Here is a 27,124-nt window from a genome sequence, read left to right on the forward strand (position 1 = left end):
TTTCGTAGCTTTTAGCATCACACAGCAGGCAAGACTACTTTCTTTTAGCCAAGAAACATAACTTTGCTTATCTCTACACATCAAAAAATGCTAATACGGCTCGTTTTTTCAACTGCTGAACACACAGCAACTACGGAAATGCAAATATGTGCATGTAAACACACAGTCTGCTCCGAGACGCACGCTCAAATGTCACTGATAAAAAGGTGACTGGGAGATCAACAGAGGGGAAAGAGAAGAAAAAAAAACACAACACAAGAATCAAAGACTTACATTTACCTCCAAGAAAAATGGCACTCTAGCTATTATGAACCCATCATGCAGGAAACAATGCAGGAAATCACACTACACCTGACATGACATTTAGACTGTGCAACTCAATCTGAAGCGAACAACAGCATCTGGGGAAAAAAAAAAGAGGCAGTTGGGGTGGTGGCGGGTGCGGGGGGATGTTGGCGTGATGGTGTCGGGGCTGTATTTAATTAGGAGACAAACATGTGGTATTTAAATGGTAAATTAGCGGTGTGCTGTCAACTGGCCGCACTGGTCCAAGCTGTGGCGGAGACAGTGTTTTGGCGCTCCCGGGATGGTCACGCATGCAAACGTGCACATGTGCACATGCACACACACACATGTGCGACAAAAACGACACACCCTGCTGAGCAAAGCCATAAAACCACACACTTAATTATGCTCTTAATTAAGCCTGGAGCTCAAAAGGCTAACAACACGCACTGTACGGACGACCGCACGGCAGGTTTTAAGAGCTCGTGCGCTTCTGTGCAAATTAATGGCATGCTTCTGATTAGCGCGCACGTGTGTGTGTGTGTGTGCATGTTTTAACATCCTTGATTCATTTGTGGACACATGTGCGACTCCATTTGGACAAATTAAAATGTGTGTTGGATGCATTAAAAGCTTCCCTCAATTTGCTAGTCTTGATTTTTTTTTAGGAAGGTAGTTCCAATAATAAACTCCACTCAAACTTTAAGCTTTGTTTCAACCGCCTTCTTAAGTTCCCTGCAGTATATTTTGTTTTAATGAACTTTGTTAATGCCCGTTTCTGCTTTTTATTGCGCTCCCTATGAGGTGAACACCATATTGTGGGGTCCCTCGGTCTTGTCCAGCCGCTTGCCGCCTTGTCCGCGCGGAGCATGTGTTGTGATGCAAATGAGGCCCGCTGCCTGCACGCAGCAACACCACTTTTTAATTGAACCTTTTGATCTGTGGCTAATTCCACTAATTAGCAGCACTATTTTCCCAACAGAATGTGTTTTTCTGCTGTGCGAAGTGTGTGTTTGAGCGCGTGCGGGTTTGCGTGTATAAGGTTTTTTTTTTTTGCTAACTACCCACCAAGACAATTGCCGGCTGGCATTTAAAAGGCCTTCTGAAATAAATAAATAAATAAAAAAGCAAATCTCCTTTCTTAATCTGAGGCGTAGAAGAGACAGGTGCGCTGTTAAAGGTAATAACGTTACATAAAAACAGCACAGATGCTCATTATACAGGCACACACAGGCAAATGAGCAGTAAGTGTTTTATGCGCCAGTATAGTTTTATATCAGCGTTGTAGTCTCATAGCATCTGAGTGTGTTGGAAGCAACTGTGAATCTGTGCTGATATGAACGCAGCTGCAGTCTGCCACTGAATGCAGTTTATACACTCGGTGTTAAATGATGATTAGCTTTAATTTGGGCCTTCATGTGCTAAATTATGTCTTATATACACTATATGTGCGCAGCAACAGCCTACAAAACTCTACGTGTGTATACACAAGCACCCCCATCTGCAAACAACACAACCCCGTATGAAGTTGTTGCTCTTCTTCTCACTGCTCAGGCAGCTGTCTTCAAACACTGAGGAGTTTTCAGAAGGAATGTTCCCTACCTAATATCTTTAAGTATCACAGCTTGCTGATCACAGCGGATGGCAGCTGTCACGGCATTTGCAGGAAAATTCAAATGGAGATTTAGCAAAGGCGCAAAAGCACAAATTAAGATGTTAATAGAGGTATTTGAAACCGCTTCTACAGCTTGGGTGTATGAGAGATATTTTTGTAATGTCATGTAATGCAATGGTGGCGTTAAAGCCACACATTTACTGTTTTTGCCATTAACATCTGGTTTCTTTGGGGCCAAGACTGACCATCTTTGCACTGCAAAAACTCAAAATCTTACCAAGAGTATTTGTCTTATTTCCAGTCAAAATGATCTCATTACACTTAAAATAAGACAGAATCAGCTAAAGGGCAACATTTCAGTAAGCTAAAGGAACTTGTTTCAAGACAGTAAATCTTAAAACTAGAAAAAAACTAGACAATTTTCACTTGTTTCATTGGCAGATTTTTTTACTTAATACAAGATATTTTAGCTTGAAATAAGTGAAAAAATCTGCCAATGAAACAAGTGAAAATTGTCTAGTTTTTTTCTAGTTTTAAGATTTACTGTCTTGAAACAAGTTCCCACAAATACAACAACCGAGTGAAAACGTCACACAGGGTGTAAACGAGTAATCCACGAGCTGTTGTGACACTAACACAAGATTATTTTAAATGTTACTGTGTTTATCATAAGGAATCAGAAATAACTGCACATAGTTTATGTTAGTGAAATCTGTTATTGCAGAAAGAAAAAGAAATATTGTCCAATATATCAGATCTTTAAATCACCAAATACCAGTATCAGTTGGAAAACTGTATAGCGGTCAGGCTCTATTATCGCCACAACTTTATTTGTGCCAAAAAAATGTCACCTTGCAGGCTTTGGGATCTTATTGGTAATTTCAATTAATCAATCAAATGGTAGAGTTCTTTTAAAATTTGATATTTTTTTAGTTTGACTTGCCATTGCAGTAAAATATAAAAGCGACGCCAAGACAGTTACTACGTGCACAAAATTTCTCCCACATTTTTACACTCCAGCTCTTCAAAGGTTCCATCTGCAAAAGAATCTGACGCTGCGTGTCAAAATAATTAATTACTTCATCCTTTCAAAGCAGCAAACACTTTAAAATAAGGTGTAGAATTAAAAAATGAATGTTATCTAATTTCAGGGCTGCACACTGTGTGTTTGTGTGTGTGTTTCCACACTTACATATCTCCTACTTTATTCTGCATTGTCGCAGGTTCTTTGTGAATCTCTGAAGCTGTCCTGATAAGTAGGCACCCCCACTGCCTCCCTCCCCTAGATAGCCGATTACGGCGGCCCTCCCACTGATAAAACTGGGTTCTTGCATCACCATCTTTTACAAAGCTTCGTTAGCGCCTCCCTCCCTTCTCCCTTTTAACTAGATATACTTTCAGGATAGCGAGTGCAATGCTCCAGATATAAAACTTCTGCAGGTGCTTCTTCTGCAGGAATACAAATCAGCGGGGAAATAATGGTAAAATAAACCAAAGCTTAGAGGTTATAAAAGGCCCATATTAACTTGATATGCTAACAGTTGGGATGTGCGTCAGAAATTTAACACCCCCATAATGTTTTCCTAGAAGAGCTGTCTTTCACTTTTATTTTCCCATTTGCCTTCGATGGGACTTTATGCTGTCTCTGGTGGCGTGTATACAGTTAAAGGAGCCGCCGAGTTCATCTCGCTCGCAAAGGGATTGGAGGAGTGCAAATGTGGTATCTCGTATGTTTGATGTCACACAACAAAGAGCGTTCAGCCTGGAAGCAGTGTGCTGCGAAACAGCAACAGCAGCACAGTTACAAACTTAGAATGCCATGTCAGCTTTCGGCACTGCTGACTTTCCCTCCTCCTCTCTCTTTCTCTCTCATGCCACTCAAAAACTTCCAGGCAGCGAAAATGAGACGGAGAGATGCGGGAGATGATATCTGTCAGAAGACGAGATTCAGAAAGAAAAGGGGAAGAGAGTGACAGACTTATAGTCTGTCCTTCCCGTGTCAGCCTCAGCACGCCTAGTCGCGTCTTGCTTGCGTGTCCTCCAATCACCCCTCTAAACAAGTGCCAAAGCTTGATTACAATCTCAAAAGTGGCAGAAACACTCAAGACAATAATTATGTCTGTTTTCCCCGTGGCACTCGAGAAATCACTTGAACGTAGCGGTGGCAACTCACCATCTACTCTGCCTTCATTGTTGGTTCAAGAACGAAAAGCCCAACTGGGACCAACAATCAGTACACAATTGTGTTGTATGCACTGTGATTGGTCAGACGCCACTCATTTACATAATTACCATAAACCTTGAGGGTTTTTATTATTGATTACTATATCAGTTTTCCTTCTCTTTAGCGTCAGTTACCTTTCCTCTGCATTGCCGTTGAAAACAAGTACACATGGTTATATAAGAGCTCTAACAGTCATACTATGTAGGGTTAGATATATTGGCTTGCCATTTTATCTAGCAGACACTGGCCTTTTATTAAATATCAGATATCAGCCCGTCAGTGTCCTCTATCACAAAAATGATGGATGTTATTCCCCAGCCACCGCTGCAGTATAAAGAAAGTGTGCACAGCCTGCAATGCGGGTGTATTTTCACTGGCATTCTGGATTAGTTGGACTCGGCTAAATCTCCACTTAAATGCGCATGTAGTGGGTCGCCTTTCGGGAATGTATGCCGATGGTCTTTCACGTGTTTTCAAAACTGGGGTCATGCAAAACTTAAGGAAACTAGAGCACACGAGTTAGTTCTGCTATGACAACCACGCACATTTCAAAAAGCTGCTCATATTGTCTTTACTGAAAGCGGTGTTCGGTATAATTAATTGCTCCCATGCAATCACTAGAGCGTTAATTCGACTTAATTTATTCCACTAGCACAGAATCACAACAGCAGTCATCTCAAGGCTCTTTTTAATTGAAGGTAAAGCATCGACAATATTTTAAATACAAGTAGAAGGACTGTCTACTTCCTCAAACCAGTAGGTTGCCTGAGAGCTGAAGGCTCTACCTACCATTCTACTTTCCCAAACCCTTGTCACCACAGGTAAGAGTAGCCTGCCTTCTCATAGCAAAGGGCCCTGCTGGTATGCTATGAGGCATTCAAGGAGTAATTGGGTTATAACTCAGGACTTCACATGTGAAGTGAAAGATTTTAAATTTGGGGCTTGCTTTTGAACCAGAAGAGGACCTTCCCCAAACTCAGGACATATGTCACTTTATACTGTATATTTAAAGCGGACTGTTACACTAATTTCTCACATTTTTATTCTTGTACCCTACTGCAGTAGCACTGCAAGTTTGCAAGTTTAAAGTAAACCATATTTATCTTATTGCAGCACCTTTTTCCATTAAGGCAGCTTTTTTCTGATTGGTTGTTGCTCGCAAACAGAAAATGTCAGTTGCAGCTAGGTTTAAGGCTCAGGCTATCTATGTACCTTAAGCCGCATACACAATGGAAGTGATTCATAGTTACACAGCTATAGGAAAAAGATTTATATTTGGCTAATTCAAGCGACTGCAAGCAAAATAACTGCTGGTGACGCAAAGTGGGCAGGACTCACATTAAACTTGATGGCAAACAACTGAAGAGACTACCACTGAGCGTCTTCACTTCCCTCAACCCCAACCGGGCGTGGTAGATGGTCGCCCCTCCCTGACCCTGGTTCTGCCGGAGGTCTCTTCCTGTTAAAAAGGGGTTTTTCCTTCCCACTGTTGCCAAGTGTTTGCTAATAGTAAAAGTTCAATGTAAAAGCTGTGCTTTCCCACTAAAACAAACATGTTTCAAAAGGTGCAACTTTTACTTTGAAGCCGAAGGGTCTACATTTCTGTAGTTTCATTGCCACTCTATGATTAGCCTCCACAACCTACGGGTAACTCCAGTTGGTCTATTCGAAACCAAAGCACCGTATTTCCCAACAATTTTACTCAGCAACAGTATTCAACTTACCCCAACTACTCACCAACCACTCACAAAATACACACTGTTCCCTACTGACAGCAACCACTTGCAACAAAGTAGGGAATACTCAGGGCTTAGGTCTCTATGCCTGTGAGACTGGGGCATTAAATGACCAAACTGAAGCTAGAGCCTCTTTATGACATCACACACACAGAAGAGCAGAAAAAAAATGGATATTCAGAGCAGGCAGAAGCATAAGGAATTACTTCCATGTATGCTGACCTCATTATCTGAAACTTTGTTTAATATGGGCATTCACTATTGTACCAGTATACATATGACATTTTTTTGTAATTATACTAAACATATTTGCCCAAACCATTAATAACACCCATGGACAAAAGAGCATGTGGGCTAAATTGTCCATATACTCCTGGATACAGTGTCTGATTGCTAATAAAAGATACAAATTATCAGATATGACAAACACATGGCAGTAAGTCCAAGGCAACTAATACTTTAAAACACTGCCATGTTGAGATTAGCGCAGCTCAGGGTAATTAATAACACAAGCTTAGGAGAGCTTAAATTCTATTACCAGAGTCAGGCACTAAAAAAATAAATAAATAAAAGCTGTAATGGTGTGTGTTTGAGCCAAAATACAGGTCACCGCTCATTTTTTCGCCCTCACATGTTACCAGGTTTTGTTTATAGAGGAAGGTGCTACATTTACCTGTTCCTTCCATTCTGAACAACACTCGCCTTTGGTTAGCCCTAAAAGCACACAAGCCTTCAGTGGACACGCACACACCTGCACACACCAGCATATGCTCTCACAAACAGGATGCTCCATGCACAAGCACGCCTGAGGTATGTGCACACATGCTAATACACAGCACAGGTCACACACACAAACACACACACACACGCACAGCTGATGCCATTCGGGAGCAGCGGCCTTGAGATGCAGCGCTCTAATTAAGTAAATAAGAGAATCGAAGGGGCAGATGGTGGGAGAAGAAGAAAAGGCAAATAGCCACACTTCCTCCTCTTTCTGTCTGTGTAGCCCACAGGGCTGCAACTGTTTCCTTTCCTCTCACCTAAGCCTTTTTCCCCCCTTTCTTCTGCTTGCTTGCCTTTTCCTGGTAATTCTCTAGAAGAACACACATCACGCTTGCTGTCTTGTTGTTGAGAGTTTTTTTTCGTCTTTTATTCCTACTATTGCTGTTTCTCTCCCTCTCTGGAGTCTTTGTTTCCATGTGTATGTGTGTTTGTGTGTGCTTACTGTATACCCATGTCACATGCAGGTAGATATCTCGGCCCAGAAAGGAAGTGTTGCTTAGCCTGACAGTGCCTGTCTCCAGGTGTGTGCGTATTTTCTGTCTGGCACTTTCACTACAACAACTCTGCCTCACTGTCTTATCTTCACTTCAAAGAAAAAATGTTTTTGCATCAAGTCTCTGCTTGCTAGCTCCGTCAAACCGTGACATTTAGTCTGAGAGAAGTAGCTGTGACAGAAATCACTTGCTTACTCTGGGAAGCTTGATGGCCAGTAAAATTACTGAGTCAACTGCATTCACTTTTGCTACTAAAGTTTGAATCCTTGCCATTTTCAAGAAATCATAGCCAACTTTTGATACTTATGGTTTGCATGTTTTTCGGATTTGCGCTGCTAAGCAATGTATGAACACTTTCCAACCTGCCATTGTCAGTCGAAAACCAGTGATTGCATTATATCCTGAGGTGTGCTTTGCACTTGTGTTTGTTGTGAAAATCAATACAAAATTTGGAGTATTATGATATATTATGTTACAATATTTAGATAAAAGATGACCTGAAAACTCTTAAACAAACAGTTGGTGATAAATTCTAAGAAGGTATAACATGTAGCCATCGATTGGTGGTGCCTTGATGCATGCTCAATTATCTGGGTAAGTAAATCCCAAAAGTGGAAACGCTACGTCCAGATGAACAGAATCAAACTTTTGGGATCGATTGGTGGTTTTGGAAAAGAGCTAGTAACTTGCTGCTTGCTCCTTTAGCAATGGGTTATTGGATAGCTCTACACCTCGGAAAGGTGCCAGGTCTCACTACATGCGTTACTCATAGCTATACTCATAGCTCATAGCAACTGATACCATATCCATACTGATTATCTCTAATATTGCTTTTCCAGCAGTATATCAATGGTGGTGTTAAACTCTCTTTAAATGGTCCAAGAAAGCAAGACAGACTTGTTCAATTCCACTCAATTCAACTGAAGAGAGAGGCAGCCATATGTCATGACCATTTGGGGGGGTGCCCCACCCTACTATACAGCAGCAGCATTTTCCTATTTATGAAAGAAAAGGAAGAAACAAGGTGTGCATACTTTCTTACATGACATTTTTCTTCTCTGCAAATATTACATTTGCCAAGTACTTCATGACAAACAACACTGAGCAGCATAATCAGCTGCTTCATCAATGAGTCCCTGAGCAGAGGTTGAACTCCACCATCACTCACCCCCAACTGATCGTGGCTGATGGCCACCACTCCCTGAGCCTGGTTCTGCTGGAGGTTTCTTCCTATTAAAAGGGAGTTTTTCCTTCCCCCTGTCACCAAAGCGCTTGCTCATAGGAGGTCATATGATTGTTAAGGTTTTTCTCTGTTTTCTTTGTATTACTGTAGGGTGTTTGCTGCACAATCCAAAGCACCTTGAGACAACTGTTGTTGTGAGTTGGCACTATATAAATAAAACTGAATTTAACTGAGTCATGGAAAATAGCTAGCAGTAAACTATTAATGCCAATTGAAGTCCTAGAAGGCATAAATGAAGTATGTTCAACTGTGGGCCAAGAGCCTCTCTGGAGAAGTAGGTGAATGATATCCAGGACCACCGAAGCATCAACCTGGCCAGCAAGCCAGACAATATGGAACCCCCCCCCCCGACCTGGATAAGGATAAGTAGAAGAGAATAGATGGATGGTAAATCCTAACAAAAACGCATGAAGATAATGAGACCAGCACTGAAAGCTTAAGGATAATCACTAATCAATATGTTAATAAAATAGTCCTGGGAAGATAACAAATAACTGTCTTTCTGCATTAAATAGGCTCATAACTTTTTTTCCTATATTTAAATGGATTTAAAGTGTTTCCTGACTGGAGAAACTCTAAAAGCTCTCTATAATCCGGCACAAAATGCTATGACGGACCACAATGAGTTTTCGTGAGTGAACCTGTTTGTATGCCCCACTGCCCCCCGGTTGAAACATGATTTCAAGGGAGTGAAAGCCTTTTGAGAATTCCATTTTCAGGCGGAACAGAGGCTCACAGAGGGCAGCAGCATGACAGTATGAAGTGCTGTCTGAAACGCCGGACGATGAAACCACGTGCGTTTTGACTCCATCTGCCCTCATATTTATCTCTGCTTTTCTAAATGTCTCACTGTCAGTCTTTCATTCACTCTTTGTGCCTACTTCTCTCAGGATTTTCTCACAGTCCTTATCTGCAGGAAGACACATGAATGCATGCAGCTAGAATGGAATTTAATGGACTCACAATGAACCTCGGATATAGAGACATTTCAAGTGTCTGAATAACAGTTTTATTCAAATAAAGCTGCTTTGATCAATATTTTAATGCATTTTCTCCTTCTTTTATAACCTTGCACTGCTATGAATTATGCTGCAGATCTTAATGTTTCAAAGTACTATCTGAATAACATAGACAAGGCAATATGTAAGACAAGACATGCAATTGTAGTGTTTACCTTAGTCTCAAGGAGTTATGGGAGTTGAGAATTTGTCCTGTTTAATCAGAAAACGCTATAGTTTGCTGGAAAACAGTTTCACAATCATAATGCTACTTTTTGCCCCACCCTGTCACCACATGAGTTATGAAGGGTCACGTGGCCAAAGGTGTGAGTGGGGGTTGAATTCCCCAGGAAGGGATCTCAAGACCACAGTAAAGGTGGTGAATGGATGGTGTCATAGGCCACCACCTCTGTTCAATGATAGCTGTTCCAAATGAATATACTACAGATGGCCTCCTTCATTCTTTGCTCAAATCGGATCAGTTTTACACAGTGGTTTTATTTCAGTTTCAACCAAGTCACCATGGGATCACTCGACTGATATTAACGTCCGGTAATAGCTCTTTGCTGATTAATCGGTATAAGCATTTATAATAACTGATGTATGGAAATTTCCAAAGTAAATAAGAGATGGAAGAGCGTCGACGATGTATCGTCCCACTAGAAAGTCTTCTGCAGTTTCTCTATTAGCAAAACACGTGATTGCAATGCCACAAACACAACAAAAAATATTGGCCAATATATCAGAATATCTGATTTTTAAATTAACAAATATTGGTACCAGTATGGGTCTTTAAAAATCCCTTATTAGTCAGACTCTGTCCAGCATATCCTGGCAAGTTAGTGTTGATTTCAGCATATAACCATTCAATCTTTACCACATGGTCCCCAACCACATGTAGCTGTCAAAGAGGATTGTGTATAATTAGCTCAACATGACTCATAAAGGAAGCTAAAACTACACATGCAGTATCGTCAGCTTTAGAATATTACGCTTTGATTTTGGCTATTCTTTATCTTGTCTTATGAGTCAATCAACTTAATGAAGAAGCAAAACTAATTCACTGAAGTAATCCTTTAAAAATGGGGCTTCAAGGCCTCTGCGTCACTGAGTGTTAAACACAGTCAACCAACGATCATTTATACACGTTCTTTGATCAAATTTAGCCGATTTGCTGAGGTTTATTCTTGGAAATTTCTGTTACAGTCTAGTTGAACCAAATATAAGATACAAAAACACAGGCTTCTTTTGTGAGAAGGAATGCTTCATAGTATTATGTCTGTATTTTCAAAGAAATCTTCTGTCATTCTGGTGCAAGTTTTTAAAACATATCCAGCCCTTCTTCATTTCTGAGTCACCAGAAGTCAAACAATATCAGAAAAGATACAACAAACAGATATTTGTTTTCAGTTTTCTTCTAGGGCTGAAATTTTTGTAGATTTGTGATTCATTTGGAGACATGTTTTTCAAATTTTACTATTTGCTTATATAATTTTGCTGAAAACAGGGTAAAAATATAAACACATGGATAAAGCTTTTGCCATCTTTTCCTTTTCCTTAGATACACATGTGACCCCATTAGCATCATCCATGGAAACAGAACAAAACAGTGACACATCCACTGATCGTGACACACTTCACAATCACACAATGGATGCCAGACACACACACACACACGCATACACAGTAAGAGCCCGTGTGGCCCTGGCTGATTAATTGGGCCGTTCAGCGGCGGTGATAGCTGTGCTCCTCAGAGACAGCACACTGCCTCTCTCACTCCACCTTAACCTCTGCTGGACACACACACACACACATATACATACTGTAACCACACAAACACACATGATTCATCTCCCTTGTCGGCCGAAATTAGACCACCTCTCTTGCTTTCTCCCTCTGTTAGCCCATCTTGCAAATGACCCTCCATCAGCTCACGTTCACCTTGCCGAGAGCGATGGCGTTCTTGCCGCAGAGCAACTGGTTAAGTTGTGACGCGGGGGAGCGCTCAGGTGGGCGCCTCTGTGTGTGTTTCTGCCTCTCAGCCGCAGACAAATTAATGAACCGGCGCACAAAACCGTAGAAATGCACAAACAGATTCTTATAAATGCACTCATTCCAGCGCTCCCTCATCTTTCTTACTGCTGAAGGTGACTCGCATCCACACACACACACACATATAAAGACACACACATCCACGGCTTCTCCTCCACGAGTTTTATGTACCTTTAAACCCCGCCAAAGGAGCGGCCATATTTCTACTGGACTGCAAGGTGACTTCAGAGGAAGAAAAAAAAATGTGGGGAGGGTGGGGGTAATGAGCATAAAAAGAACAAGTGGCAACAGAGAGAGAGTCTCCACCTCTGGTCAGGGTAATGTTTCACGACGACCGACCCACAGTGCCTCCTCCATTGTCTCCCCATCATCCTCTCATGCTCCCTCCTTATCTGTCCTTAGAGAATTTCCATCTCTTTTACCTACGCTTTGTCTTGCTTTGTCTCGCTTTGCTCTCAAACACACACTCCCCCGAACAGACACGCACCTCCACCTTTTCTCTCTCCCTCTCTATTCCCACCCTCCCCAGTCAGCTGTCATGGCTGCCACTTTCTCGTGCCCACTCATTTATTACAGGTCAGCATCGCGGGCGGGGCCATTTAGAAAGGACAGCGTGCCCCATCTGAACACGCAACCTCTAACTCGTACAAAACACTGTACATAAACACGCCTAAACACACGTGGAGAACTAACGGGTGCACAACCATGCATGCTGTTGGCAAACACCAACAGCACAAAATCTCAGCAGGGATACTTAGTGACTACAAACAATTCCTAGCAGAAATTGGTCATGAAATAAATTCAAACTGAAATTAACTCAACTTTTTTGATTTAAATCTTCATAACTTGAATGTGGAAAGTAGGTCATTCTGAGGGAATTCTATCAATTATTCTACTTTCAGTGGCCTGAAACATAAAATCAGCAAATCAGAACCACTTTAGGAGGCAAATTCAAATCAAAGCTTACCCCTCAGAAACTACGCACCTACCAATAAAAACTACACAAAATGGCTCAGTCGAACTAGGTAAGAAATGTTAGAAATCTTCCCCTCAATTGGAAAAAAATTGGTGGTTGCCCAGTGATTGCTTTGAATTTTTTCCTCATTCAGAAATAACTGCAAATATTTATGGCAACAAATATTTGCTCATTGGCCAGATGTAGACCATGCAACAGCGTCACCCTCTGGTTGATCACTTGGAATCACAAGATGATTGCACACCTGGTGGGAGGTAACCTGTCTCCAAATAATCATGGTCCGACTCATTCATTGGATTGACAGCAAAAGGTCTCAGACAGATTGGCAAAGGTTTGCAAATAACTGATGTCTAAGTTCTAAAAGTAGACTAACACGCTGAAATCACCCTGAGCTGGTGTGTACCAGTAAACACAACATCTCTTTACAATAGGGGACTCAGCTCAACTGGTTGTATGCCTATGTAAAATTGAGGTTGCAGAGCGCGTCTGTCATTTTGCAGTTAAATTGCAGTCACTATCTACATCACTGTCTGTGGAGGATCTATAAGGTTCAGCCTGGAGTCTGAAAGTTAGTAGTTCATGTGAATTACAGCATATTTCAGCCTCGCCTCTGTCAGTGCGCCCCAGGGCAGCTGTGGCTACAATGTAGCTTGCCACCACCAGTGTGTGAATGGGTGGATGACTGGATGTGTAAAGCGCTTTGGGGTTCTTAGGGACTAGTAAAGCGCTATACAAATACAGGCCATTTACCATTTACCATATGTAGACAGCAAAAAAACTGCAGTTTTCATTGATTTATCAGAGCAAATCTAAATTTTTACAAATTACATTCAATTGCAGACTAATTCTTACTCGGTCGCCATTTTCAAAGCAACCATTGCAAACGAAAACAGATGACAAGCTCACTGTAAATAGCACAATCACCCTTTTCTCTACTGTGGCTGTAACATTATTTCTAAAATCTTCAATATGTCAATTCTTACATTTTTATTTGCATAAATATGTTCAGACTAACGAGAACAGTTTTGTGCCGTACTACTAGTAACTAGAGGGTTTACTCCGAACTTTCTAAAAGTTAAATATTGAACACAGGACATTTATTACCCTTAACAACCGCCATCTTAACTACGTAGCAGATAAGAAGGGGCCAACAACCAGTTTTCAGCAATGAGAATGCTAGCAAGCTAGCGGTGCAAAGTTTTTGAGGATTATTTGGTGTTTATTTGTACTAAACTATCATTGATACCATACAAGAATACAGTGCGTGTTGTCAAATGCTCGACAAGTTATAATGCAGCTAGTCCGTCAGTTATGCTCGAATGTTGATCCTTCCCAATATGACCACAACAAAGGCGTGTCCAGTCATCCCCAAATAATATCTCACATTTTTTGACATTTTTGGGGCAACATTTTTAAACAGTTTTATTGTACTGCACTAAAAAAACAAGACATATTGTTGAAAATTGTTGGCAAACACAAAGGTAATTTTTTTTGCTCACCCTCACCATAAAGTCATACATTTAGACCGTATTCTAAATTCATCTCTAAAATCAGGTCTTAACTCTAAAACCTTTCTGAACGTCGTGAAAAAAACTTGAGCTAGCCACAACACTCCACCAATCTCAAAATGTCATCACTCTGATGGGCAGGAGCTCAAACCGTTTTTTGTTTTTTTTGTTGCTTATTTTTGTTTAAAAAATGAAGCACCGCAATAAAGACCCAAATAACTGCTGTAGGGACTGGCACATGTAAAGACTTTACAAACCCTGCGTTCATTTCAAATGTACAGTGAAGTGCACACACACCACAGCTGCCTGCTTCCATAATTCTGCCCTTAACAAAAGAACACAGCTTGTTTCCATGGTTTGAACACATTTTTAATCCTGCAGAATTAGCAGAACACAAGACGAAGTCGCAGAGAGCAGCGCTCGTGTAGATCTGAGTTTGCGTCCTTTAAATAGCGGAGCAACATCTTACCGATATTAAATTTTAATCCTTGTAAATGATGCCTTTCTCTGCCACGCTGACAACTGGGAAAAAAACAATAATCTCTTGTTTTCTTTTCTCTTTTAATTGTGGGCAAATATTCAGAAAGCAACCGAGGCAGAGAGAGATACAGACAGACTCTGGCAGGAACAGCCTGATAGACACAAAGTCGCACATGCCTAAGCATACAGAGTATCAATCGCACACACACACACACACTCATGCGCACACATGGCCTAATACACACTCTCATAGCGCCAGACAGATTAAGGCCTGATTAAGGCGGGTGTCGCATAAAAGTCTTGGAACAGTAAATATCCTTAATTTGTAGTGTAATTAAACAGATTAGCTGCCGTGAATATCTTACTAGGGATTAGCTCACACACAATACACCAGGCGGGGTTGATTACACACAAACACACGCACACAGACACACAACACTGTGTGAACTAATGGTAAACATCCAAAATAGCTAAGTTTTCAACTAGACTAAAATAAAAATATGACACAGAGTTAACGTGCGTATAAACGTGTGTGTGTGTGTGTGTGTGTGTGTGTGCAGTCACACAGAAAAGGGGGGCACAATGAAGGTAATGACAAAAATCTACAGGTCGTGGTTGAATTGTCAGGTCGACACATGCACAGATGAGGGATTAGAGACCAGTGATCATTTCTCTTCTTACAGACTTTCATTAAAACGGAAGCCTTTGTCAAGGTTACGGCAGGGGGGGGGGGGGAAATCTATTGTGATTCTAATGCCCTCTATTGTGCTGCGCTGAGAGCCAGAACAGAAAGCAAAGGGAAGCAAGTGAAAGAAGGCAAAGGAACTAAAAAGAAAAAGCTCAGACAAACTCGTTTGTGAAAGACGGAGTCGATGGCACTTGATCCTGCTTCGCCAAAGAAGTGCTGCCAATCAAAGGAAGCTGAACACTGTCCCACTTCCTGTGTTGGCCCCGTGCCTGAGCACAGCGCTGCAAATATAAATTCAAAGCCAACACTTGTATACACAAGCCCAAATACACAAATAGATGCATATACACACATACGTATTTGTGCAGCTCACGCACTGATTCCATATAAGCTTTAACTCAGCACCACAGGCCTTCCCAAAACCTAAACCTCATGACAGAAAACACTCTAATATTATCCATAAAGCTTCTGGGCTTTGTGCTAATCACCATTGTAAATGTAATGCTTGTGCTATAGCGACAAAGAGAGAATTTTTACCTGCAGGTACCATGTTTCAGAAACAACTCTGCTTATACGGTTCACTATTATATTTTTTTGGTTCTCTGTCGGTGCAATATGATCTTCCCGTTTGAGGAAAAATCAAACAAGACTTACTGCTAACTTAAACATCAAGATGAAATGGAAAATGTTCAGCAATTATTTCCTAAAAAGCAGCAACCTCTTGGCCTGAAAGCTGCAGTTCCTTGAATGGCCATTAGAGGGTAGGGAGTCTAAAACATAGAAAGCATGGACGTCGCTTCCAGGTTGAAAAATGAAGCCATTACATCTATCTGAAGGCTACCAGATGTCAATAGCTGTGGTTGCAACATGTGACTTAACTTATTTGCTTAACTTACTATTTTGGACAAGTGACATGTAGAGACTAGTCTCGCGAATATCTGGCAACCACCGTTCATGAAGGAAAAATGAGTGCTTCCTGACCAGCGTGGTTCCTGGAGGCTGATGGCAGTTGTATAGAAAATGACTGTTAAACTTCTAGTCACGTAGGTCTACAGATCAGGAAAACATATACTCCTCAACCGACTGGCAAAAACCTCAGTGTGGTTGCTTTGGTCACTAGTTGACTGCCATGGTTGCCTATTTTTCATGTCTATCTGCAAATAAAGTGCCAGAAAGTACTACTAACTAATTTGGGGGAGGACATTGTTTTCCAAAGGAACCAGTGGCTGGATCATGTCCAATATGGTGGAAAACTCTTGGGCAATGTGCACATGATGTCACATGAGAAACCTCAATAGAAGTCTAGGTGAAAATGAGTTTCTATCTTGAAACACTTTGCTGCTGAGTTCATGGTCATAGTTACTGGTTTTGGTCACACTGATTAAAAAAATTAGCCACGGAGCCTGCAGTTTCAATCATACCTACCCCCACTCGTCACAGCTGTTTGTTTGGTTTTTATTTCAAACAAGATAGCGATGCTGGAGTCGAGGCTTCAAAACTGGATCAGTGGTTGACATCACAGTAACTAGGTTCATCTTTTATACTGTGTATGTAAGTGAGGCAATCACCATAGAATACTCCCATGTTAAAAGGCCCCAATGAAACAAGACAAAACAAAATTCCTCATAGCCTAAAACAAACAACCAAAAAAAAGGTCTCTACAGCTAATTTAGCTAGCAGGTCGATGTTGACAAAGGAACAGTGTTGCCAACTTAGCGACTTTGTCGCTATATTTAGCGAGTTTTCAGACCCCTTAGCGACTTTTTTTCTAAAAAGCGACTAGCGACAACTCTGGCGACTTTTTCTGGTGTTATTGGAGACTTATTTATGACGACTTTTTGACGTGAAAGCGCGTATCACTATTACTCTCAACAAGCAGGGGTGCTGCCATGGGCACCTCGCTCGTGCCAAAGCGCTCACAGGCGGAGGGTAGTCCTCCCCCAGCTGCTATCAGGGCAGGAGATGTTCACACCTATGCGTCCAAACTGCAAATGAATCGCGCATGAGCGAAGCCGCAGCTCCCGCACTGACTGTAACGCAGTCAGTTCTTCTTTTACTGTTATGTTGTTTTGTGGATCACAAGGTTTAAAACTACTTATAAACACACACACACACGAAGTAACTCCACCAGAGTGCCTATTTCGGGTCACTTTTGCCGGTCCAAGCCCGGATAAAGGAGCAAGGTTGGAATTGTGACATTAAGAAACAATAATTGCTAAAAGAAATTTAATTTATAGTTCTAAATATAATCTAAATGAATTAAGGATGTTTTTAACTTACTTTATGTCTCTTCCACGATGTTATTTTTCTCTCCTACAAGGCAGGTTACAAATACATTAGCATAACCAATTATGCAAATTAGTCAATGACATCATTTAGCGACTTCTAGCGACTTTTAGGACAGCCAATAGCGATTTTCCTTACTGAGGAGTTGGCAACACTGAGTAGGTGTCTGCTAGGGTTCACCTAAACAATACATGCCATAGCTAGTGATCACGTTTGCTAGCATTAGCTGATAAGTTATCAACGTTTGGTCACTTCTGGCTCCAGAAACTAAACCGGTGGGTCAGGTCACAATGGCTAGATCTGCAATTTCATCAGCTAGATGCTAAAGAAGTCATTTTGCTTACAGGTTGTGTAAGCATAATGGCTAACTGTGTTAGCAGCTAGCTGTATTAGCTGAACAGTCTTTAAAAAAATCTTTAATATTAAGTTTTTAAAGCTAACCCTAACCGAGACTAAGATGAGCAATTACTGAAATACTTGACACAAAATTAAACCCATTTAAACCCTTGCGAGTCTCAGAGTGCACACAGAGAGACGCATACACACATGTAAGTGACAGTTTGAGTGGTGTGTGAAGGAGCTGCCGACAGCATGTTGTCCATGAAACAAATTGGGTGTCGTAATTAAAGCGGGAAAAAAATGAGCTGTTTTCCATTCTCCCTGTGTGCTCGATGACAGCCCTGCACACACACACACGCGACTAATGAAAAACAGAAGGAGGAGATAGAGTGTGTGTGTGATTTTTGAGAAAGAAGCGGAGTAAAGAAGAGTGAGGAAAGGCGAGGAAATAAAAAAGAAGCTGTTAATAAAATGTGGAAAGAAAAGCAGAAGCGAAGGGAAGTGAAAGAGACACACAATGAGCGATGCTAATGAATGAGAGCAGGATGGAGACAAGGTGTGCGCGAGGGGAGAAGAGGAGACGAAGGGATTTGGAAACGGAGGAAAAGGAAAGGAGATGACAAATGTGCCGGACAGAAAGTGGAAGAGAGGTAATGAAATAAAGGACAAAGTAAAGGAGGTTGTGTGAGCCAATCCGCACTGCTCGGCGAGATCAGTGTGTATTTGCGACGCTCGATAGTGTGTGTGTGTTCGGGTTTTGTGTATGTGTGTGTGTAGGAAGCCCCTCAGACGCAGGATGGAGGCATTTGTCTCTGAGTGGAATTACAAGTGGCGGGTTGAACAAACCCTCCAGTGGTCTAGAAGAAACAGAAGAGGAAAGAAAAAAAAAAGATTCCTCTGTCTTTCCTGTCTTTTCTTTTCCTGGGCCATGCTTCACTCAGTGTGTGTGTATGTGTGTTTGAATATGAGAAAGGGAAAGAAAGAAATCAGAACCACCCAACTCTAAGACTACATTCAGTGAGAAAATACAGCTGCCTTCTGCTTTAAAACACACAGCTCACAATGTCGCAGAATCACAATGCATGCAAAAACTTAAAGAGTGCGAGGACGCGCTGATGTTTACAGTAAATCCTTCTGTGTTTTCGGTCGTACGAGCGAGACCTAAGTCTTCCCAAAAAGGCGGGGGGGGGGGGGGGGAATCTGTGCCAGGCTTACAGTCTTCGATTGGCCAATCTAACTCACACTAGGAGTTGGCACCGGATGGCTCAGCGCAACCAAAGCCAGCCCTGCTCATCATTAGGAAGCACAAGCACGGGGGGTGGTGATGGAGGGAGGGGGTTCAAAAGTCTGTCTTGCCAAACACACAAACACGGCGCCAGAGACGAAGAAGCTTCGGGATGATTACAGAGGCCAATAAAGCCACTATTTTGCACCCGAGTCTTGGATGTTTTCCCTCCCATGCTGTGCAGTTGTGATTCCGCATGTAAATATTTGGGCGGGACGCAAACTCGAGAAACAGAGGCCCCTCTGTACAGCTGGCGGGCGAACAAAATGCCAAGCAAACGGGCTCGTGACGTCGCCGGATCGCTCTTGAATGCATGGGAAAGAAAAGAAGGAGTCAAAAAGAGATAACTTTTTTTTTTCCTTTGAAAAAGAGAGCAAGAGAGAGGACAGCGTCATCTTTGTTCGGCCCGTGCAGATAATAATCTGAGCGCTGATTCAGCCGGCGAGTACCATGAGAGGTAGCGCGCTGCTGTCTCAGGCCTTGGAAAAGCGTTCCATCACCCCCACGCGTCACATAGTCATTTGTAAGGCTTCCCTTACGGCCCGCTGAGACTGTCCGGTTATGACAGAGGAAGCAAATAACAGCCCACACCTCAATGTCACCCTCGCTGAACTGCGATTATTATTCTTTTGTGCAAACTGCCGTGCGTTATTCCGTCTCTTTCAGCAGAAGACACTGACAAATGCACCGAAACTGTACAGATCTCCATCAGCTCGCACCGGCATATCTGACAAACATCCAGCTGAAGCCTGGCACGGGTCGAGCCTGGCAGATATCAAGTTATGATAGCGGTGTTGACTAATTTAGAGCAAGATTGAATTCCTTCACCCCCCTCATCTCTCATGCTGTCAAATAAAGGCCTCGCGGTCTAGACTGATGCTATCAAAAAAAAGCTTAATTAGCTTGTAATAAATTCTCATTTCCGTCAGTCTTCTACAAAGCCTCGGCCAGCTCCGTGTGTGCCAGCTGACAAATGCCCAGTAATTTGATACTGGCATTCAGCGGGTTCCCTTCCCGCTGCCCCTTTCTCCCCCTCCGCCATTTCACAGGAGATCTTTAAATGTCACCCAAACACACACACACGTGTGAATGCAGCATTTGTCAGACACTCTCAAGAGCTGGAGGGATTAAAATGTTTGAGCCAGTTGTTTCAGGAAGCAGAGGTAAACAAAAAACCCCAAAAAGAAAGCGGTAGATGAGGATGGTGTGCTTCTTTTATTAAGGTAACCCTCGTAGCTATCTGTTGGTAGCACGTGACCATTAAAAGAAGACGCTGCTTGTGGCTAGGCAGAGATTTACATCAGATGCCCTTCCTGACTCAACCTCAAAGGGGATTTGTGTCTGTGTTTGGAATTGAACCAAGAAGTGAATATGTTAGCCACAACACTAAGGAGTCATCACTTGCTAATATATTTGGTAACCATATTTTTTTCTTAAACGCTGCACGGAAAACTTGATTTCCAGCCATTTAAATACCTGCAGACGTCACTGATTCCTGGAAGGTCCCAGCCGTTTACAGCCGGTTAAGTTCTGGGAATCATCTGAAACAAACCCTCACTATTCTGATCCTGATTACCCAGCATTTTGACCTACACATTAACATCTCAACTGCCAGCTTTTCAATCATGGCAAATTCCTGCTAACAATCACTAACCTGCACCTCCGCAGCAATGTACAGTCCCGTTTGCTGACTCAAACACCGCTTTTCATGCAGCGAAATCAAAAGTTGCAAGCCAAAGATTCTCCCCGTCGAGCTCTGCCAAAACAACGTGTTCAAGAGAAAGCCGTCATCTGTGATGTGACATTTTCATGGCACATCTTCTCAAGACACTTAAGAGACTAACTCAGCCGCCCCCATCCTTCAAACAAGTGCAAATCTGACTGAACACACATGACTAACCCTCTTCACAACTACAAGGACAGAGTGTGACTGTTTATTCATGACCTCAGAAAGACAAGTTTGATACAACCCCCCCCCCCCCCCACACTACACTGATACAGTCTTTCACAATGATGGTCCCTGCACTTGGACCAGGTCAGATATCCCAAGCGTGGCACATTCTCTGGGTTTCCAAGCCATTAATGCCTACTGGCACATTTTTATACAGCAGTTACATACTTTTAATTTACAGTTTTCCTTGAGTGGAAGTGGATTTACTGAAGTCGCACTCTGGTTTTTTGATGGAAGACTTGCTGAATTTAAAAATTCCCAGAATTCTCAAAGGTTTTTTTCCTTCTTTTTTATTTCCAGGTGGAAATTAAGTAAATTAATCATTTAATTTGTGTATTGGTTCATGGGGTAGTGGTTAGTACGTTTGCCTAACATGTGAAAGATCCCTCAGTTGGAGACACTGATTGCCAAATAGCATATGCAGATCCAACCGCTCTGGTAACCCCTTTCAAATAAAGGAGCAGCTAAAAGAAGCTTTAATCAATTAGTTTAGTTAATTAGTTCACTATTTCACCAATATATAATTTATGAGCGTGAGCTGAATATTATATTCATGCTTCAGACCGGTGGTTGCAAAATGTGCCATCAAATCTGGCTCTGTTAGTCAAACTGATGGATGGATTAACCAGTTGGTAGATGATCTGGTTTTTGCATATTATTAAAATTGCTTTCATACAACACGCCTCATTCACGTCACTCTTTTCTAAGTGCGATAAATTTGATGAACGCATCAAGAGCAACTCCGGTTTGAGTATACTACCCGCGGTAGCTTTTGCATGCACACTGGAGCAGCCAGGGACCGAGCCACCAACCTCACTCTCATGACCTGCTCAGTTCCAGCTTTAGCCTCTTTAACCCTTTTCAAGCTACCAGGACCAGGCTGTATATGCGTTTAAAACCCCAAACTCCACGATGTTTAAACATTACAGTCAGTATAAGAAGCTCTGACTAAATCAGGTGCAGGTTCAACAGCATCAGTGTGTTTTTTTGTGCTTTAATCACACACAGTCCTGGCTATAGGGACAAAAAGGTACAAATCCTCCTAAGCATCTCTATTAACAGGATTGCTCCTTCCGACCTCACACCCGTGGAGCTGTAATTGGCTGATTTTGGGGGATGTTCTCTCAGGTGGAAATTTCATGCATTGTCACGCATGCCAGTTTACTTCTTTAGTCTCAAATCACCAGGAACATTAGGGCTGAGAGAAGTCAGCCAAGGCTTTCTTTTTCTTTTCGCCTTCCATGAGTTTAAAATGAGAAAGCTGATCAGGCCTGTTTCCACGTGGTCATCACTGATCTCTGAATGACTTTTGTGGGTTTCACGTTCGTCTAATTGAAAATGAAAAAGCTCTCTGGCTGTGTGAAAACATCCACGCTTGGCACAGATGAGGCGCCCACATAGTTTACAGCGCATGCACCTCTGTAGACCGGCTGACTGGAAGGACCGCTTCAGACATTTGTCTCGCAGCAGGAGACAGATTCAATCACCATTTTATAAGTGAACATCTTTCGCCTTGACTTACTTCACCCTCGCACGGCTTCACGTGGGATTGATATATGATGTGTGGTGTCATTTTTTATACCTCCAATAAAGAGGGAGAGAGCGAGAGAGATGGGGGTGGGGTAGTTATAGGAAAGAGTGGACAGACAGCACGCTCAGCACTGCTCAATGCACACAAACACAACATTTTCCCCGAGAGGCATAGCTCAGATTCTTGGGCTACAATTTGCATCACAAATATCCCGGAGTGGGAGTGCATGCACGGAGAATAAATAAACCAGCGAGGGTGCCACTTTACTTCCCCATTCATCCCGGGTGTCACCCATCCATCCGCGCATCCACCCTCTCCCTCGCCTTGCATCCAAAGATCCACACAGGACTCAGGGAGAGAAAGAGAGAGGTGGTGTGTATGTGCAGAGGCCGGGCCAAAGAAAAACAGAGCTGTCTTTAGAGGCAGGAAAGGGGAAAAGCATCCAGGAATTTAATTTGGAATCCTTGAAAGTTTGGGGCCAAATTCACCTCTGAACATGAATCTGACAACTTTCCTGTTGTGCCGCCTCATAAGCACGTTTCTGTTTGTTTTTCCTTGGCTCAGCAGTCTGTGCCAAACACTTGATTGTGTCAACTAAGAACCCAGATTATGGATCACTTATTGAACTGCAAATAACTGGATAGAATTCCAGAAGAGATATCACACCAAACCAAATCAAATTTGAATTATCAATGAGTAAGCGTGGGAACAAAAAGCCAGTGGAGAAAAGAAAAAAGTTGAACTTAATGATTTACTTCAAATAAGAGCGCAATCAAATCATGCATCATAAACAAAACATCCCAGCGGGATTTAAAACCTCAGCAAACACCCTACAGGGGCGCCAAAGGAAGGATCTGCCAGAGCACATAAATAAAAACCCCATTAACTTTACTATAAATTGACTGTCGAGTGTCACTGACGCATCCGAAGCCAAAACAGGCACGCTGAAGGAGCATTAAAGTGATTTTCGTCAAGGGACCGACTCCATGGGGGTCGCGATGATGATGATGAAAGCGAGATGTTTTTCCCACTGCCTGTATCGCCCTCAGAATATCTGCTACATCTAAATAATTCAAAGACAGTAAGGAATTTAAAAAAAGAACTGTGCCACTGGTGCAGCCCGAGTCTTATATATAAATATATTAGTCTTCGATCTGTCAGTGCCCGCTTTGGGGAATTAAACTGAAACGATGGCGCATTCATTCATACTTAGTGTAGGGATCTAAATCATCGAAATCAGCGCGGATTCGCAGTCTGTTTGATGACAGATGTTTTTCCTTTGTTTGGAGATTTCATTTTATGTAACTGTTTTCGAACCAGGCGTTCAAGCATATCTCGCGTAAAAAAAGAAAAAAGAAAAAAGAAAAGAAAAGTGGGTTAAAACGACAGTAGAGGGACAGTTTGGGGAGCTTTATTTTATTTTACGCAGAGGCAGCCGAATGACAGTTTCCTGCAGGTGCGAGAGCGATCATTGAAATCAGCACCAGCGTGCCAGGATGTGAACTTGTGTTAAGTTTTGGACCAGAAAGAGTCAGAAACCCGACGACCTTTAGTTATCATTCAGTGGAATTCTTGCTAAAGTCTCTGCGGGGACAGAAAAGGATCGGCTCTGTTGCTCTTTGGATGTCTCAACTCTCACTTAATCGGTGCTTTTCAAGTCAGACCCTGACCGAAAGACGGAGGCGCAGAGACGCGCATCCCCAAAAGCACTCACCTGACTGCGCCGCACAGGATCCGATCACCGCCAAAGTGACGAGGACGCAAGCTGGGAAGAACTTCATCTTGGGGGGGCGGGAAGAAAAAAAAAGCCTGCTTCTCTTGTTAACTCCCGTAACTCACATGTCCAATTAAGATATCCTCGTTGATCACACGCGTAAAAAAATTAACCAAAAGAGAGAGCGAAAGAGAGAGACAGAGAGAGAGAGGAAGGAAAAAGAAAAAAAAAAACCCCGTCGGAGTCTTCTTTTGCGCTTCTTGGACACCTGGCACCGTTTCCGTGCGCCGTGGAGAGCTTTTACGCACCGCGCCTCGTTCTGTTTGCGTGTCGGTTCCTACTCCAGTGTTTAGGTCGCTTTCCACCGCGGATACTCTGAGCCATTTACTCCTCACACTGCCATCGCGCCGGTGGCTGGGGGGAGGGAGGGAGGAGGAGGATGGGGGGTGGGGGGTTGTGCGCGCGCGCGTGTGTGCGTATGCGTGTGCGTGTCGGGCGTCTGAACACGCCTCCTTTGGTATGATCGACACCTCCTTCGCCCTATTAAGTCCCATCCAAAAGATTAGGAGCGTTTAATACTTTTTTTTTTTTTTGGAAATCCGCCCACCCTACTTATCGCCTCTCCTGATTGGCTATTAAGCTCCAACGCTACCGTCGATACACCTGTTAGGAGCAGGTTTTGTTTTGGTTTCTGTTTGGCTGCTGTGTCGGCCACTGTGCACTTCTTTATTGCTGGAAAGAAAAGACAAATGACTTAATATCTGACCCTGATCATGATTTAGGAAGTAGTTTGTTCAGGGAGGTATAATGCGACAGACAGAAGACATCAGTGGAACACCGCACAGTGCACTTTCAGCAACACCACGAAAGTTTCCTGCTTCGCCAGCAGGGTCAGCCTCTGCAAATACCCACCGCTACGAGGCACAGCCTATAAAGTTTGATTGTGCTGGTGTGAAGAAGCCGCAGTGAAGGCAAAAGGCTGGAGCAGTGTACCATTTTCAGGGCCGCTCATTTTACAAGCCAGTCTGCCCACAGATATTCTGCACTCTGCTTTTTATTTGTGGACTGACATGAAAGTATGAAACGAGCTGGCGAATCGACGAGGACAAAAAGATATTGATTTGCGATCCGTGTAAGGCGAAAACTCGACCGTAACTGGAACTATTGGAGAATTAATGTGGGGACCATCCTTGATACAGCCTCACGGTGCCTGAAGGGGTGGTTTATTTAGTGTCCTTTGCTGCTCTCTAGGGGAATTCACGGGGAACTGCTCGGTTCTGAGCCTTTTGATCACAGAGCTGCTGAGTAGTGCTGTGCAGTACTGCAAATTTTGGCATCAGTCTGATACCAAGTATTGCCAACACCGATACCAGTACTTTTAACCTATTTAACCCTAATTAGGTTAAGGTAGGGGAGAGCAGTGTGTCATGATGTATGAGATGAATCTCATCAGTTTGCAAAACACATTTTAATGACATTAAATCACTGTGATTTTCACTTGCCACAGTATGTAACACAACAAGACCTTTTAGCTTTTAATGTCTTTAGAAACTAGTGTGTGTTTGAGGAATATTTTTTCGTCCCTTCTCCAAAAACAATAATATTTTAGTTAATGCAATTCACTGGGATTCATACTGAAGTTAGAGGATACAAAGTATCAGTCTTATCATTCTAGTATTGATCCAATGCCAATACGAGCCCTGATATTGATGCTATTGATATAATATTGATCCACCCACCTCTGCTGCTGAGGGACCTGAAGTGAAGGCCATATCTCCTCAGTAGCAAAAAGGCGGACATCAGGACCCTCACAAAAATCATTAAATGGGTTATTTTGTTTGCCTTTCCATCACAGATGTGTGTGTAATCACCAGTGTTGGGTAAGTTACTTTATATTAGTAACTTAGTTACATTACTAGTTACTTCTCTAAAAAAGTAACTCAGTTACTTCAAGGTACTCGTTACTTTCAGAGTAACTAGTTACTAGGGAAAGTAACTTTGGTTTTACTCAGAATTCTCTTGTTAATGTGTTGCTTCCGTAACTGGATACCCAGCAAGATTGCCAGTCTTCTAGCTTGCTTACTTGCCACAAGTGCACTGTGCCACCTACCAATAGAAGGGAAAAAATAATGTGCACATTTCCACGAGAGAAATCCCACGCCTGGACCGTCGTTGACCGCCGCCATGATTCTAGCCTGCATTTTACATCCAACACAAAAACTGCAGTCGTGGTGCTTTTGATTGTACTCAGAACTTGGAAATTCTGCCTTCTGAATAGGAAGATGTAGGTAACACCAGACTGCAGATGAGCTGCATACAGAGCTGGACTGGGACAAAAAAATCGTCCCGGGCATTTTGACTAGAGACTGGCCCACCATTATAGGAAAAATCATAAAGCCTTTGAATGAAAACAAACACTGTTGTGACAGTGATGTACACTGTTCTGATGGTATATATGTATCAATCTATCAATTGTTTGTTGTAAGACTCAGATAATTATTTTTTTAAAAGCGAGACATTTTAAATGAGAATAATAAAGAAAAGTATTTCCTTGTCCCCCCCTTTCCCTGTTAATGCCCTACCTGGCCCCCTGGCAACACTTTGCTAGATCCACCCCTGCACAGTTACCAGCTGTCAGCTACGTAGAAAAGGATCCTGGTGTTATTTGTCTCTCAGAAACAGTTCATAACTTCTCTTCAACTCATTCATGTCACCTAAAAGGTAAACCTGTTTCTACATCACCTGTTCAGCTGTGATGATTCAGTAAGGACATCTCCTGGTTTCATCTGCATGTTTCCCTCTCACCAGATAACCAAACTGATATCATGACCAGCAGCTTTACAGCTGTGGCTCCAGCAAACATCAGCTGATACTAGCAATTAATATTAAATAAATTCTAACAACAGCTGATCAAGCTTAAACGTGCTGCTGTTGTT

General features: G+C 42.4%; 1 protein-coding gene across 4 annotated transcripts in view; it reads right to left on the reverse strand.

Annotated features, from left to right (window-relative positions):
* si:ch73-383l1.1 (receptor tyrosine-protein kinase erbB-4) overlaps positions 1-24,602 on the reverse strand; it is a 354,983-nt gene extending 330,381 nt beyond the window's left edge. For all 4 annotated transcript variants that reach the window (XM_019351950.2, XM_019351949.2, XM_013276352.3 and 1 more), the window contains exon 1: positions 24,189-24,602. In XM_019351950.2, the coding sequence (XP_019207495.1) occupies positions 24,189-24,255 (67 nt within the window). In that variant the 5' untranslated portion in view covers positions 24,256-24,602. The remainder of the gene's footprint in view (positions 1-24,188) is intronic.
* Between the last annotated feature and the right edge of the window lie 2,522 nt (positions 24,603-27,124).

The sequence above is a fragment of the Oreochromis niloticus genome, linkage group LG23 (assembly GCF_001858045.2).
Source record: "Oreochromis niloticus isolate F11D_XX linkage group LG23, O_niloticus_UMD_NMBU, whole genome shotgun sequence".
In the NCBI taxonomy this organism is placed as follows: Eukaryota; Metazoa; Chordata; class Actinopteri; order Cichliformes; family Cichlidae; genus Oreochromis; species Oreochromis niloticus.